General features: G+C 42.2%; 1 protein-coding gene across 2 annotated transcripts in view; it reads left to right on the top strand.

Annotated features, from left to right (window-relative positions):
* The window catches only part of ITPKA (inositol-trisphosphate 3-kinase A), a 39,578-nt gene that overhangs the window by 9,217 nt on the left and 12,991 nt on the right, over window positions 1-17,370 (top strand). For both annotated transcript variants that reach the window (XM_071427349.1, XM_071427348.1), the window contains 2 exons: window positions 14,816-14,912; window positions 17,086-17,299. In XM_071427349.1, the coding sequence (XP_071283450.1) occupies window positions 14,816-14,912; window positions 17,086-17,299 (311 nt within the window). The remainder of the gene's footprint in view (window positions 1-14,815; window positions 14,913-17,085; window positions 17,300-17,370) is intronic.

Genomic DNA, 17,370 nt, shown 5'->3' with positions numbered 1-17,370 from the left:
TCCACAGTCACTGATGTAATGTATTGCAGAACCTCTGTTTATTCACAGATAGCTCTGCAGCGGATCACAGAAGGGAAAGGCTGACTTCCCAATTTAACACGGCTGAATGCTGATGTGGAGAGCTGCTGCCTTTCACAGTTTCACAGTCCCTCTCTGCCTGGGAAGAGACTAGGGAAGTTATTTATGGAGACTTTCACCATGGCCAATAACTGTATTTTTTTCATTCTCCTTTTGACTAACTTGAGAGTGAGCCTTACTAGCAGAAACACTGAACATTTGTGCATGCAGCAAAAGTTAATGGGAGCTGTTCTACAACAGTATCCTACAGTATTGTATAACACTGGCTATTAGGAAAAGCAAAGGTTGACACCTCAGTTTAAGCTTTCAAAATTAGTTGTACTTTTCACATTAACCTATCTTTCCTTCACTATTTTCCCCTTCATTTAACAGGTTGTGAAAACAAATTCACTAACATTTGGAAAACAGTGTACTGCTGCTGTAACGGTCGTCTTTAAGTTTGTACCGAAAACTTCAATTCTGAATTTCTAACTTCTGAGTACTCAGTTTTGCATTTAAGGCATTATTAAAGTTCCAGCTCAAATGTAATTCTGGATCTGAGCATGTTCCAGGAGCAGAAGGTGCTGACATCTGGCAGTGATGTTTCATCCTCTCTCCATTCCCAAAGTGTACCCTGTGGAGCAAGGCAGCACTGCCTGGCCCGGGTGAGGTGCCCATGCTAGAGAGGGAACTCACTGCAGGGCTGCACTTGGAGAGGCTCTTCAGGCACCATCATAGGTGCCCTCTGTTGTGGGGAAAACCTAGTTCACAGCTCCCTGGTGCACAGCTGAGCCTCCTCAAATTCCCTCCTGTGTATGGCTGAACACATCCCTCACAGCTGAGCTGCATTGATCCCTTGTTTGTGCTGTGCCAAGCAGTCACCACAGAAGGTAATTAACTACTAATGAGAGTCTACTGCAAATTAATTTGAGGTTCTTACAATTTGTCAGGCTTTGTCAGGTTGACTTCTGTTCCTCACATTGCTGACTCCTGCTTTGAAAACACTCCTCTTCCTAGATTTCGGGTTCCTTCCTCAAAATTCAAAGTTAAAAAGCTTTCGAGAGGATTCACTAGAAATTTTGTAGTGGGGTCAATATGAGTCTTTTTCTAGCCTTGGAAACACCTCAAGTTTTTGTTAAGAGTTGTTCAATCTGAAAAAACCAGAGTTTTAGCTCTTTTTTGAGGTGGTTAACTTAGAGCAAATCACCAGAGAATGAAACACCTACAAAGAATTCTTGTGCATTGGTGGTTGTGCATTCCTGGTTGTGCAGGAAATCTGGGTTTTGGGACCCTGGTCTTCTGAAGGAGACAGAGCTAGAGAAGACTGTATCGCCTTTGGACTCTTCTCCTTCATTGTATGCTTATGTGATGCAGCAGAAAGGATAAAAATCTGTGTGAACAGTGTTTTTGCATGCAGATCAGCTGTTATCTTGTGTGGGGTTTGAGTGGGTTGTTGGCTAAGTGCACTTGACCTGAATATTCTAATAATGACAAGCTCTGCTTGGTGTGGGCTCCCTCCTTTGCCACCCATGTATGGTCTGTAGGGACGGCGTCACTGACCCCACAAAGGGTCAGCTTTGTTTGGGGGAAAATATAATCTGAAGAAACTAAGAAACCTTCCTACACTTCAGCTCTCACTTTTCACAGTGCAAAATGCTGAGTATCAGAATTTTGAGCTGATAATTTGATACAGTTTGTATTGTCTTGCTCAGTGGCATTTAAATAAGGAACTTTTTTGCCTTCTTTGTACTAACCCAGAAGGGTTCTCCTGAGGTTACTCATTTCAGGACTGATCCTGCCATTCTGTTGAAAAACCTATAAAAGGATATTAAAGTGGAGACTCCTGACTTTCAGGTGCTTGGGTTTGGGCACTAATCAGGCCCCTATAAGAGTTTCATGAGTTGTTTTCTCAAAATTTATAGCAAGACCACAGAAAATTATTGCTTTCAGCAAAGACGCCAAGAAAGGGAGCAAGTCCTGAGCTCTGTAACAGTCCAGTGATAGTTAATCACTATGCCAACAGTCTCCAAGTCTTTTTCCAGTAATAGGACTGGCTGATGTCCTGATTATGATTTCTCATTCCAATATTAAAACTGGAGTGACACATAATTAATCATCTGTCTTCTGTCCCTATTTATTCATTGGGATTTTCCACATCATCTCTAGAAATATGTCTTCTTCCATTGCTATAGTTCTGTGCTTTGATCCTAGTCTGCCTTTTCAATCCTCTGATTTTACGGGACACAGTCCTGTCTGGGACTATAGGATGAATGTAGCCAAATCACCAATATTCTCTTTACATTGCATTCTTTAAGAAAAAGAGTAGATGGGCAGCAAAATCAGTCTTGTCTTATGAAGTAACTTCTCTGCATGACCTGTTCCTCTGTGTCCAGTGTAGGTCATCACCCATCTGCAGATGACATTTCAAATGTCTGTCTTCTCTTTGTTGAACCCTGGTAAATTGATATTGGTTGCTCTTGGGTTTTGCTACCCATGTCCAATGTGGCACAGAAGCTGCTGCTTGCTCCATATACCAGGAGGCTGGTGTAGGTGGTTGTGCAAGATATGGGAGTGTGGCTTGCAGTTCTGTTGCTAGGAGCCAACAGTATGAAGTTCTTTGAAGTTTTATGGGGGTTTTTAAATCTCTTTTACCATGAGATAATAATTTTGGTAGATAAATTGTCCTTATAAACTACACCCTGTTTATTTTACTTTATTTTTAGGTGAGTTTACATCTTAATAATCGGCAATTGATGTTTATGCTTCTACAAAGGTGGGATCTCCAGCATCCTGATGGTGAACGCAGGTTTACCTTCCGGGCAGAGGAAGCATGCTCCATAAAACACATTTGCTATTGTTCAAACACCCACAACTCTTCAGGAAGACAGATGCCTTGTTTCAGTTTCAGTCTTTAGTTGAGTCACTCATGCTTATGTAAGGTTTGAATTTGATTCTCTTTCTTAAGGCTACATTATGGAAATTCAAATCTTAAATAACCCCTTGTCTCTGGGGCTAGCTGCTACTGATACAGAGGAGGAATTCAACTCACTTCTCTTACATCCTTCTGTTGACAGAAATTATCTTTTGATCCTGTAGTTTTGCTCAAGGGAGATGTCTTTGCTCAAGGGAGATGTCATCTTTTCTCTGTGTTCCTTACATAGTTCTTAGGGCTGACTTGGGGAAGGAAGAGTTTCTCTAATCTCAGGTTTGTATCAAAAACAAACCTTGAAAGTCTCTTGCTCCAATGGGATAAGGTGAAGAGTACTAATTTCCATAGAATTACAGGTTTCTTAATCATTGCCACATTCCATTAATAGGAGCGTGGATTTTTGTTTGGTATTGGGGTTGTTATTTTTTTTTGTTTGTTTGTTTCAAAATCCTTTCAACAGAGTTGTTTGGAATAATCTCAGGGTTATACTGTGTTGAAGCTTGGAGTTATTAAAGTGGTTGAAGGATGTGGCTTTCCCCTAGGTAAACACCACACCCCGCTCAGTAGCAGTGCCTGCTGCATGTTGACACTTGCATTCCATTGCCAGGGGTGGGCCCTGTTTGAACAGTGCAGTGCACTGCAGGTGAGGCAGTAACTCCTTATGCTTCCTTAGAGGATAATGGAAGAGGCAGTTCAGAGGAGACAAGGCAGGAGAGGTGGAGTACTGGACTTTGTCTTGTGATAGATGAAAGAGCAGTTGGCAAACTTCTAGTATTATATGTGTGGTCTGTTTCTACATGATGTATTTTTAGACTCTCGTAATCATTTTCACTTAACATTGAATTACTGCTTATTTGAGTACTTGACTGTCTTATTTGAGTGCCTCTAATTTAGTTTACAAGCACTGATTACCTAAATTATTCAACAGTGTTCTGAGGTAGAGTTGTTATAACCTGCAGTTGTGGGAACTGGAGCAGAGAAAGGGCACATATCCGGACCTAGATTCCATATTGAAGCAGTGAAATTTGCTAAGATCTTTTGCAAGTGAGTGTCTGACAGTTTAGGATGTTAGAAGCTGAATTATCATGGTAGGAAAGAAAAGTTAAGTGAAAACATTTTAAAAATCAATATCTATCAGTAACCTCTAAATGTATGTAGATATATACATGCAGGAACCTTAATTCTGTCCTTGTGCTTCCTATCCTTTCCTATAGAAAAAAATATTTACAGTACAATAGTCTTCCACTGTTACATTTCTTTCAGGCAGAATCTCAAAGTTGTGTGGGATGCAGTTTCTGGGGCTGTTACACGAGGATGTGCTGAAAGCAGGGTCAGCTTTCAACATGTGTCCCCTAACCCAAACTGCTGGGGATAGAAGGACAGGGATCTTTGACCAACTAGTAGAAAACAGTTTTGCAATTCCTGTTGGACAGTAGTGGTTTCTGGCAAATAGGAAAGTGTAAGAAAGGATAAGTATTAAAATTTTCTTTATTTCTCTTTGTTCAGACTGGAGATTCCGCTGTGGCCTCTTGAGTCACTGGGATGTTGAAGTGGTGGTGTGCCTAGCCCTGAGCTGCTGGGCAGACAGAATAGAGCTGTGTCTCCAGGTAACAGACTGCACCACCATTGCAAATGAGATGCAGCACATGCTCAGCTTCCTTCCCAAGTTCACTCAGGGGAGATTAGCTTGTTGAAGTTATTTCCTGGCTTCTTGCCAGAACACAGTCTCCCTTGATGTTACACAGAAACCACACCTGATTTAAACTGATTGGCACTTGTAGCACATTTGGATTTGAGGTCATGCATAGTTCACAAATGACAAGTTTGCGCCTTAACAAGTTGTGATTATGTTTTAGGATAAACCTATTTATTGGTCTGTGCACAGAGAAATGTGGATCTGTTTGGATATTAAGTATTACCAAATATTCATCCTGTTTAGAACTGATAATTCTGTGTCCTACCTGATAGGATGCTGGGCTTATTTTATCATGTAAAGAGTGTTGTCTTTCTAGATGTCCCCTTCTCATGACTGGAGAAGTCAGTCAGTGACCCATGAGATGTGAAAGACAGGCAGAGAACTGTCAATTTGCTAGACTGTTTCTGAATATTTAAACTGCAGTTGTTTTGGAGGTTAAGAAAGATTTCTTTCCTTATGCCACACCATCTGTTAAAGTGATGTTTGATTTATCACATATCTGTTCTGGGTGATGGACAGCCTGAATAAATCTTGAATGTTTGGGCTCTGAGTCAACTTTTCTATAGTGAGGAACTTTCCATTTACTTCTTGGATAGTAACATTTCAGTTTCCAGCAAGACTGATGTTTTGGCAGAAACCTGGTAGGAGCAGAATGTCGCGGATTCAGCTTTCCTGTGCTTGGTAGGGACAGGTGGCAGAGCTCCATCCTGTTAGAAACCCAGTGTCTTTCAGAGCAGACCACAAGTGTGTGAGTGTATATTTAATACCTGCTATGGAAGGCAGACAGTTTAGTATCCCTTAGAACAGAAAACATTTATTCTTGTTGAATTAAAATCTATCTTTCAGTCAACAGTATCAGTGTTTACAACATATCTGTGAGATAAATGAAGGAAACCTTGTGACAACGCACCTTTGAAGCCATTTAACTTTATTATTTTGTCTTTTGGCCCGGGAATAATGTAGAGGTTGCAGAAATTTCAACTGGTAATAACCAGAAACAAAATGCCAACATAGATCCCTGCAGAATAGTCAGCAGATTGTGGCTCTTGGTGCTCTTTGCAGGAGGACAAACAAGGCTTTTGCTTCTTTGTAGTTATTTTTCCTCTGATTTAGAGGGGAACTTATCCTGGAGTGTACAAATAGAATCCAGCTATGGAGTGGGACATGAGATTCTCTGCTCCTAGTAATTGAGTCTGATACTGACCATCCATTTCTCTTACCTTCACTTTTTCCTTTATTCCAGACATAATGAACATCCAGCAGGCTTACCATGTATCCTAAAGAGTGGCAAAACCAAATTATGTGTGCATCTCACTGCATGGTGAGGCACCACAGGGGAGAAAACACAGGAACCTGAGGCTTCTGACTTGCAGTGTTGTTTCTGCTTATTGCATTAAATGTTTCTCATGACTCCGAAGATTTAGCCCAGCCCATCCTGAGTGCAGCACAAACAGGAAATGGAAACCCTGCAGTCAGAGGATCCACCTGCCAAATGCTGGTTGAGCAGCTGTGGCCCTCACCCGTGGCTGAGTGCAAAGCCAGAAGCATCAAGGCTAAGAACAGTCTAAGCACTGTTTCTTCTCTAAGGTTGGAGGCTGGAGGGTGAAAGAGAGGGAGGGAGAGTTGAAGGTGTGTTCACAGTTTGCCTGGCAGTCTGATGAGAGGTGCTGATCAGGAGGCTGCTTGTGTAGCATGCAAACTGCTGCTCTTTAGGAGTGCATGTTCTCCCTTGCTGTCGATTATCAGTCTTACAGCTCCAGCTGGCACTCCTACATCACGGGAAGATCAACTGTGTGACAAAGCAGGGAGTGTTAAGTTCCCTTGGGAACTTAGATGCAGGGATGGTCATGGCTGCCAAGGCATCCCTTAGGGGGAGAGGACTCAGGGATATCCTTGACCAGGGATGTGGTTACACTGTATTCCTTGAGCAACAGCTGACAGCATTTGAAGCGACACCGCTTCCCTGGCAGGAGGCCATTTGCTGTGATTTGGCCAGATGATCAGTTGGCATTGATTGGCATAGATCTCAGTGTGAAGAATGATGCTGTTACCTGTCAGGGCACAGACTGTCCAAAGCCCATGCTTGCAGCTCCGGACTCTGGACCAGGATCATAATGCAGTTATCATAATGCAGCATTCTGGCCCCAAACAGTTTTTTGTCTAGTCAGACACACTGACTGCTCTGTGGATCAGTGCTTGGTGCTTCAGGAACCTGTTTCCTGCCCAGGACCAAGAGAAGGTGAAATGTGGTAATAATGGGGCTGAGTTGCTGTAGAAGCCTTGCCCTACCTTGGGAGCTGAATTAAGTGTTGCACTCAGGAGCTCAGTGATAAAGGTTTGTGTGAGGGTTCACTCACATACGTTTGGGGAGCATTCTCCTACTTAACTTGCTCTTTCACCTCCCACCCATTGAGATCTTTGTCTCGATTTGTGATTCATGTCTGATTCAGCCAAGTGGGTAGTAGACTTGGCAGCAAGAATCTCCTGAGCTTGAGGATTCCAGGAACCTTTAGTAGGGGGCAAGAGCACAGAAACTGGCTGCTGAAAGTATAAAGTGCCTTCTATGATAAATTCAGGGATTTGCTGTCGTTGTTTGGGGCATTTTTGTTTTAGCTGTGGGAAAATCTTGCACCTTACTTCCCTACACAGAGCCTTTGTGGATATTTCAGTTATATTTCTCCCAACAAATACAGTAAAAATGTCATGTATGCCTCACTTGCTCTGTGTCTTGTAAGGTGTTCTAAGTTTCTTCAAATACCAGATGATCTCAAGCCTAGGACTTGTTACAGTCTGGATAATTATAAAAAAAAGTAATGGAATTTTGATCATCTGCAATCAAAGTCTTTTACAATCTGCTTTAGGTGTTTAAAAGCATGCATGAATGTGTATGCATATATTACTAGAAGAAACACTGAGGATAACTATGTTTTGCTTATATTTGGCATAAAAATGTCAGCTGGTTCAGGACCTAGATCTGACCAAGATGACTGCCTGCCTGTTTCATATCTGCAAAGACAACTACACTAAGCCTCAAACTGAAAGAACTCAAAACCAGAATCCCTTGATAGGCAGATTTTGTGACTGTAACCAGAAAGATACTGTGTTGCTCAGCAACTATCACTATATTTTTAATTTTTTTTTTCCTTATATGACATCACTCAGATCCTCAGTTCTCTCCATGAGGTGAAACCATATGGTGAACTGTCCCAGAGCTATACTCCTTGAGAAAATGAAATCCCTAATAACCATTGAAGCTGGCTGCTGGGAAGCTGCACCTATGGAACAGTCTTTGGTTTGGGGAAACTGTGCTGATAACAACTTGTCTTGGTAGGGTATTGTGATTTTACAAAGCAGTAGATACTTTAGATATTTTGCTTAAGTGTTATGTGTTGGGTTTTTTTTAGTAGATTGTAATTATAGTACTGTTGTTATTGACTACATTCAAACAGAGAAAGATCTAATTACTCAGTAATTAAATTAGGCCACCAATTTTCTTGGTTGTGATTTGCTCAAAATTATTTCTCATGAAAGCTTTTTATAGTAGTGGCAGGTATTGACTGTGTAGAAACAGATGAAAAGAAAGTTTTGTTTCAGCTAGGTTTAGTCCATTAAAATAATATGGTTAATAGCTTTAGACCTACATTTAAGTTCCTTACCTGTGTAGGTCCAATATGTCAAGTGAAAGCCAATTCAAATAAAGTGGCAAACAGTAGTAGTGAAAGCAGAGAACAAACATATTTTAATTTTCTAAATTATTTAAATAATTTAATAAAATGGCATAAATAATTAGGGAAACAAATTAGCCTTCAAACTGATTTCAGTTTTAATAAACTATGGTAAATAAAGCAGTAAATGGTTTTGTAAATAAAATTAACTCAGAGGTTTTATAAAACATTTTAAGTAAATGTATATAAAAGTAAAAAAAGTGTAAATAAAAAGTAAAACTGGAGGCCAAGAAGGCCAATGGTATCCTGGAATGCATTAAGAAGAGCATTGCCAGCAGGTCTAGGGAAGAGATTTGACCCTTCTACGTAGCCCTTGTGAGGCTGCATCTGTGCTCCTCAGTACAAGGGGGACATGGAGCTCCTGGAGCAGGTCCAGAGAAGGGCTTTGAAGAGGATTAGGAGACTGTAGCAACTCTTATGAGGAAAGGCTGAGGAAGCTGGGCCTGCTCAGCCTCAAAAAGAGAAAAATGAGAAGGGACCTCATCAATGTCTATCAGTGTCTGAAGGGAGGGTGTCAGAGGATGGAGCCAGACTCTGCTAGGTGGTGCCAAGCAACAGGACAAGAGACAGTGAGCAGAAACTGAAGCACAGGAAGTTCCACCTGAATAGGAGGCAGAACTTCTGCAGGTGGCCAAGCACTGGAACAGGTTGCCCAGCAAGGTTGTGAAGTCTCCTTCACTGGAGATACTCCAGAACCATCTGGATGCAATCCTGTGCCACCTACTCTAGAATGGCCCTGCTTGGGCAGAGAGGTTGGACCAGATGAGCCGCTGTGCTCCCTTCCAACCTGACCCATTCTGTGAAACAATAATAAAACTGTAGAAGATACAGAGTTTAAAAGAAACAGTTATGAACAGAGAGTGACCAGCTGCTCACGCTGATACTTAAGCCACCTGTGTGAGTAATATCGTGTGTAATATTGTGGACCTCCTGAGGATTTGCTGTGTCACTCAGAGTAATAAGGGTGCTAATGTGTGACCAGGAAGGAAGAGAAGAGGGGCAAAAAAGCCTACCCAGCAGAAAGGTGAGCCACTGGAGAATGACTAATTCTGTGCCTGGATAAGTCATAACTGATACCCAGTTTAGTAATTCTTGGTATTATTTTTGGGCCTCATAGAAGGCAGTTCCAGCCATTGACTGGTCTGACAAGTTCCCAGACACTTTTTACGTTTCCAGACACTGTTGCTGTTGTTACTGTGCCCCAAAGGAGGCCAACGCTCATCACCTTCTCATGTGCCCGCTGCTCACTGTGTTGGCCAAGATCCCTTGGCAAGGGGTTGCTCAGTGCTCCTGCATTTTGGGCACATGGCTCTTACAGGATTGTTCTGAAATGCACATAGTAACTTTTTGATAATTATAGTTTTCTGTACTCCTTACAAGTCCCTGTGGAGGAACTTTGTTCCTTCTAGGAGTTAGTGAGACACTGAGTAGGCAGTGGCAACCAGCATAACAGATTAGATTTCAGCCCCCATGTCCCAGAGTGGCAGAATTTAGCCTAAATGATGTAAAGACTTTAGGAGAACAGTAGGTAATGATGACTGACGATTAAGTACTCTTTCTTAAAGCCTTCTAGGAAAAAAATGATTACTAAAAAAATTTCTCATTATCCTTTTGTTTCTTGCTGTCATAATAGCTTTCTTATGTAGGCTTTGTATTATGCACAAAAACAAAGACAAAAAAAGACAACAGGATCTTGGGTAAAGAAATGGCTGAAATTTACCCAGTGAAATGATTCAGTGGTCATTGTTTACACTTGCCTAACAGAATTTCCATGATGATTTACCAGCTCAGGCAAGAAACTACACCTCCACTCTGCTGCTGATGGAATCATGGATATTTTAAGAGACCCTGTTGATTTATATTGAATTTTAGTGTTCTTTTGTTCTTCAACTCATTATAGTTTCAAGTAATATGCCAGAATTATGAAAGCTAAATTACTTCATTTTTCTGAAAAAAGGTTTTTCTTATTCCCCCAACGCTTCCTAATTTAGATGTGACTGATGTTTTTAAGTATTGTCATTGCTGAAATTCCTAAGTGAAACAAATTCTTATGTATGTTACCTGTTTGTTATTTCTTGCTTGAGGGTAGTTACATGTGTTTCAGATATTCACAGAACTGAGATATTATTGTTTTATTTTTACCCTTAAATAAGTGAGAGATTTTATTTATTTTTCCATAGAACATCAGAGGAGTGTTCAGGTCTCTATGCACTGTTGTCTTTAGGAATTAGAGTGGTTCTCCTGTTCCTGAGGAATTCAGCATATGCTCAGAGACATGCTAGTTGTTCTGTACTGCCTGTAAAACAACAGTAGCAACTAAAAAAGCCCCATCCAATTCAGGGAGTTTGCACTAATCTCTTCAGTGAGCTTGCTTGTTAGGATGTTACAGCTCTTGTCCTGCAGTGATGGAAGGGTTTCAGGAAAGCCTGGCAGTTCCTGGAGATTTATTCTTGGGGACAGTGGGGTCTGAGGCCAAACTCCTTCAAATGGATGAAATACCTCCCAGAGAGTTCAGTGGATTTTCATCAGGCAAGGCATACATCCTCTGGTGTATTTGTGCAGGCTCATCATGGCTGTGTGTCTGCACACTGGTTGTGTGTGAAGTTGCATGCTTATCATGAGAAAAGGCCTGGAGAAATGTGGGCTCACACAAACCAGTGGTGCTTGGTTACTGCTGCCCTTTGCTCTCCCTTAAAGGATAGACAGGATGGCAGCAGCTGCCTTTATCCAGGGTAGAACAGGTGGGGAATACCTCACCCAGCCAGCATCTTGTCTGCATATGCACTGAGCAGGTCTCCCCATCTGCTGCATGGATGTGTGCTTCTCTTCAGAGCTGTGCTTCAAATTTAGGAAAGCGAGTCAAGAGAGTAATCCAGGTAGCAGATCAGATACCAAACCACAGTTCCTTTGCATGCACTGTGGCTGCATTGCATTAATTGCTTCTCCCCTTCTCTTCCCTGAAATTTTGTCCATTTGCTGCCAGGGGCACACATGCCATGGCACAGACTGTCACATGGTCTGCCCCATTGGCAGAAAACTTGCTTTTCCCTCCTTAGTGCCCCACACCTTTTGTGTGTTGCTCAGGGGTGTTTATATCATGTGTCAGTTAAAGTTCACATCGAGTAACTTATGTGCTGAGTCTAAGAATGTTAATATTTTTCGGGTTTGCTTCTTGACTCTTTTGGAATGCCTTTCTTCTTACTGTTGGAAAACTCTTGAGCATGTTGAGGCATATAAAACAGCACCAGTGATGTCAATTCAGAAAATCCTGAATGCAGAGATACCTGAGTTTCTCCTGGGAATCTAGAAGAAGTGAGGTCTTAGAGAAACCCAGGCAGAGGAAAAAAATCAAGGAAGACTAGCAGAAGAAACAGGAGCAGAGGGAGATAAGGCTGCAAATACAGATGGGCAGTGGTAGAAGCCCTCTTTGCCATTGCAGCATAAAGCAGTGATTTGAAAAGCACATAATGCCATTGCTAACAAAGAAGAAGAGAGCTTGCTTTAGAAATAGAAGTGAGAATGATTCCTCCTACAGCAAGCACACAAAGTTTTCATCTTCCCACTCACACCACTGCTCTACCAGCATGCAGTCCTGCTTGCATCCTGGCAATTTGTACCCTGGGTTGAGTGAGCTGGGAGACTAGAAATTGAGGTAGAGGAAAGTGAAACTGCTGAACCCCTGCTGATGGCAACACTCCCCACAGGACAGGTCTGAAGGGAGTCCTTTCCCTCCTAGCTTGAGCCTTCTGCTTTCCTTATCTTGAGGGGGAGGAGAGGTTTGTGAAGAGATTATTTAAAATTTAAAATGGTAAATAAAAATTGTCAGTGTCTGTTTACTGGATGAGTAGCTTAAACATCCTTATCCGAGGCAGCCATAACCTAAGCAGCCAAAGTCCATTTGAGCTGGGGCTGAATTTGGCCCATTGTCTCTCCTTCACGCCCACAGTACAAATAAAAGCTTCAGCTTCTTAGCATTTGGTGGGAGGGAGGAGGCAGGAGAGCCACTGGAGTGTGATGTTGCATTGACAGTTGATGTGCATTCGTTGAGAATCTGTGCCTCTCGTTACTGGTGCGTGCAGCAGCATGACAAGTCACTGGGAGACAGGATGCAGTTTGTTAGGAGTGGAACTTTATGATGTGTGGGGGGTCTTTAAGGCAGTTATGGAGCAATGTTGATTTCTGATTAAGGGACGGGGAAAAACCAGTGTTGCCCTGAAAACTGGTATGGAATCTTAAAAAACTAAATCTTTGGCAGGGGCTACATTCAAAGAGGTCATTTTAATTCATAATAATAGTTTTTTCAACTGTTGTTTAAATAACTTGGGATTCTGTCCTTCTGAAGTAGAAACAGCACAGTAGCCTGAAGAGCTTCTGCTATCAGTGAAATCTCACAAATAAACTAGACAAAAATAATTTCTTTGCTACTTGAAAAGCAGTATTTACATTGCACTTTCCTCCAGAAGGAGGCTATGGACATATTTAGGTGGTGTTCAAGAGTCTTGCTCATCCTCACAGAACAGCAGCTGGGTCTGCAATAGACACAAGTCACTGTTCAACACTGCAAGGCTGCAGTTTGGAGCAGCTTAAGGCAAATTTTAACAAATATTAAATCCAAATAATATAGCATATGAACCTGCAGAAGTTATTTATGCAATTGGAATTTAGCTAGAGCTAGTAATGTCTGTGGAGTTTTAATAAGTGCAACTGAGTCTTCATAATTCTCAAACATCCAGGATTTTCTCTGGACGCTTCCTCTCACTGGCACAGTATGTTTTCAAAAGTATCATTGCTGCATGGGGCACATATCTGACTAAGAGTGGATTAATTTCAGCTTAAACTCCATTAAAACCCATAGTTTAATAGATAGAAGCAATCTCATTTCAGTGTAAGTATGCTCATATGGCAATTATGTTGTTATGTCAGTTTAATTTGAAGCATTACTTAAAACTTTCTTGTGAAGACAAATCCTTAAAAAAATCACTTGTGTCTGTGGTTCATATATGTTCTTGATATATTCTAAGATAACTGCAGGTTTTTGCCCTCACATGGTGACCAGTGTTGCTGGAGGGTACCTTATAAGAAATGTTGTGTAAGTTAATAAGTTTGGGGAAGCATGGCTAGATCAGAGAGTGATCTGGAGAGCAACATTTTGCCTGTGTATCATTTCCTGCAATTTCACATTTTCTGTTTTACACTTAGAGTGTAGAAGACAAGAAAAATTATTTATCCTAAGCATCTAAATCTCCAGATCAATATCCATGCTAGAGAAGACAGTTGTTTTGAATGTGTATTTTCCAGTTGATGAGCAAGCACCTAAACTTGTTTTCAGTGTCATTAATACCTCACATTGATTTTGGTGATTTCCAATTGAGCCATTGATAGACACTTCTGTAAGTGCTGCCAAATCCCCACCTACACCTGATCTCAACAAAACCTCCTCAGCACTAAACTGTCATGCCATAAGTATAATGCAGCTCCATTTTTCTTCTCCAGCAGGGTGTTCTGTTCTAGTGATAGAAGAACTGAGCCTGCTCTCCTTGTTTGTAAAGCACTTTGGGATCCTTCCAACTGTAACATGAATGCTGGTGGGCTGTAGTTCTCTCCCATCTGGGTTTCAGTTCCAGAGCATGAGACTTTTTCACTTTCTACTTTTTTTTTTTTCCTGCCTTTGTGACAGAGCACTCAGCTGCTCTTTGTGAGCAGCTGTTCTGTTTCCCTGTCTGCCTGCAGCGGTACCCAGACAGCTGCAGCCAAATGTTGCCAGAGCAATGCCCAGCTTTGTTAAAAAGTAACAGGATTGGGAAAGAGGGGAGGGAGCAGGAAAATTCATGACCTGGAGTAGATTCTACAGCACTGTCAGTGGGTGCTGAGGGACCTGGGTGAGCTCCGTGTCCAGCTGGAGATGCACTTTCTGTGCAGGTGTCCCAGTAGGATTTACCTGCTGACTTGGGGAAAGCTGCTAATCATGAGGTGAGGCCGAAGTTCTCTGGGAAAGGAAGTGTTGCTGACAGTAACAAGCAGCTTATGTGCATGTCTCATGGAAACTTAAACGTGCGTATGTGTGCATGTGTGTGTTCGTTCAGCATCTGCTGTCCGCATACTCTGTGACTCACACACGGAGGGCAAGGTGTGGCTAAGAACAGACCTGTGACGTGCACTATGACTTTTTTTTTCCCCCTCCTTATAGGCAGCTTTCTTGTGCATGGCAGGACGTTATCTTTATTTGTCCATTCTTGGGTTTGTGTGCATATTTTTCCAACAATGATGATAGTGTTTGTTTTGTGGTTCCACCTTGGAGCACTTACACATTAGTGAGGAACAATTCAATGTGCATGAAGCTATGTAATGCATTTGTGGCGTGTCAGGATTTCAGCTTTTGCCCAACTTAAGATTTCTTTTCTTTTCCAGAAAAAAGCATGGCATACAATTAAAACCATGGTTAACTTACCAGTCATCAGCCCCTTCAAGAAACGCTACTCATGGGTGCAGCTGGCTGGGCATACAGGTGAGAGGGGTATCTTCAGTGTGTTTGTCTCTGGAGTGAGGATGACTGCGGCATGGAGAACAGTCTTTCTCTGTTTACTTCCTTCCTTCGGGTAAAAAGGAAGCAGGCAATATCACACAAATCTGTGACCTAAAACATATTTCATTTGTGGTGTGGATAGGGAAGTGGGAGTGATATACCTGAATAAGGAGATCAGCAGGGAAGCAATGGTCAGACTCTGGAGAAGGGCCAGGCTTGCAAGGTGATATGTGTAAAATACTTCTTAGAGGGAAACAAGAGGTTGGAGAGCTAAAGCCCTAATCTGTCTGGTGCTGTTGGTTGCAGTATGGGATCATTTTTCCTGGCTGAGTAGCCAGTAGTTAGTTTTCTAGGTGGAAGGATTCCTGTCCATGCCTGTATGTGCTTCAGCCCTGGAAAGGACAGTGTTTCTAACACCACTCCAAACCCCTCATCTGAATGTAGGTCCTTGGGTGGAAAACAAATGGGAAAATTGCCTTGTTGACCATGTTTTTGCATTGTGAGTCTGTCATTGTTCACTGTACGAGTGCAAGAAGCAGCTCAGTTGGTTGGTTCTAGTTTTGTGTTGGTAAAAATTGGTAGGTGTCCTCCTGATGGAGGCTTAGTTTCATTTGTAAGGCAAAAAAACAACAAAGAGAAGTCAATGGGTTTGTGTCTCTCGTGCTTCATATAATTCCTGTGCAGTGCTGGTGGGGGTTTATTAGTACACATGTGGGCAGGCACCCACGCTGCATCGTGCTGTAATGCAGTACGTGAACCACCTCTGTGTATGCTGATGCCCTAATATGGTGCACTTCAAAGCTGTGCTGAGAAATTTACTGAGCCCTAGAAATTGAGTAACTGTATTTTGCACAGTGTTGTTCTTGTCTGATTTGTATCACACAAAGGGCCAAGATGACCCAGTCTTAATGCAGTTTTTGTCACAGAAGTGTGGAGTTGGCTTCATCTGTGTGGAGTGAGGCACTGGTCATGTAATCATCACCCTTCTGGAGACTCACATAGTAGGGTGGAAGAGGAGAGTTAAGAGTTTAATAGAAGCTGATTAGGAGAGATACTGTTCCAGTTTCCTTTTAGCAGTGTTCTGTGGTTGGGTTTACTCCATCCTTTCTGCAGCTGTTCTTCTCTGATATGACAGTTTTTTTCTGAACTAGAACCTGAGCTGTTACCAGCCTTGTCCATTTGCCAAGGCAGTGCCTGTTCTGGGATTTGTCAGAGAAGAACCAGTTTGCAATGGCTGAAGGATCCCGCTGTGGTAAAGGTTGAGTGTTATCCCCAGGGTTAGTGAGGCTCTTACTTTGGTGCTCACTTGATTTTATCTCAATTAAAGGGTGCCTCTGAATGAAAGGTGCACTTTCCTCAGACACTGTTGGCAGGTTGCAAGGATAGGAGAGCATTTGGAAACTCCGGACAGGTGGAGGCTGATTACTGCTAATTGTGGCCTCTGCAGATGTCATTTGTCCTGGAGAGTATTCAGACACAGGGCTGTAAAAAGCACTTCGCCCTCCAGGCTGTACCTGCAGGGCATTAGCAGATAAGCAGGTTTCCAGAGGAGAGGAAATACCTGCAGGCAGGCACAGGTGTAGTCACAGAGTGTGTGTGTGTGTGTGTGTGTGTGTGTGTGTGTGTGGAAAGGGCAGTGCTTGGCTTCTGCCTGGTTCTGGCTCTTTAAGTATCACTGATTGATGCGCTGCCTCTGTCTGGACACGCTCAGCAGGTGTATGTACCCTGTGTGAGGATTAAGGACAAAGCCAGTGCTAGCAGTGTTATGCAGCTTTAAAATAGCCTGTCAGAGGATTAATGATGAATTCTGGCTCGTGGCTTCTTCCTGTGCATTTTAGCAAGTATAGTACTGTTTAATAACCTAGCAAAGATTAGCACAGAAAAAAATCCAAACAGCCCAAAGGCCTGAAGGAACTGCACTCCTTAAAGCCATAAATTCTGACATGGGAATGTATCCAAATGGACTTTCACTGCTAACAATTGTTCGTCCTGTGTGTTTTATTTTTTATGGAAAGCATCTTATCTCTTCTCTTCAGGGGAAATCTTTTAACTGCTGCTATGAGACTGAGATAGATGAAACTGGAATGGTGGGGGAAGGGTTTTTTTTTTTTTTGCTTGTCAATCTTGTCAGCAAGTGTTTGATTTTCTTTTTCAGGGAATTTCAAGGCAGCTGATAGTGGGAAGATTCTGAAACGCTTCTCAGAGAATGAAAAGGAGTGTTTTGAGAGATTGATGAAGGATCCATTACGCTCCTGTGTCCCTTGCTTCCATGGTGTGGTGGAGAGAGATGGCGAGAGCTACATCCAGCTGGATGACTTGCTCACTGATTTTGAAGGGCCAAGTGTGATGGACTGCAAGATGGGGATCAGGTGGGGTGAATGAAAGAGAATGTACTTTCCCAGGGGGAGATGTGGTCATGTTCACAGTCACCTTGGACAAC

Source organism: Agelaius tricolor, unplaced genomic scaffold, assembly GCF_023055355.1.
Source record: "Agelaius tricolor isolate 1412-34295 unplaced genomic scaffold, bAgeTri1.0.p SCAF_5, whole genome shotgun sequence".
NCBI classification, from domain to species: Eukaryota; Metazoa; Chordata; class Aves; order Passeriformes; family Icteridae; genus Agelaius; species Agelaius tricolor.
Note: the sequence above shows the minus strand (reverse complement) of the source record. Positions and strands in the feature narration are given on the sequence as shown.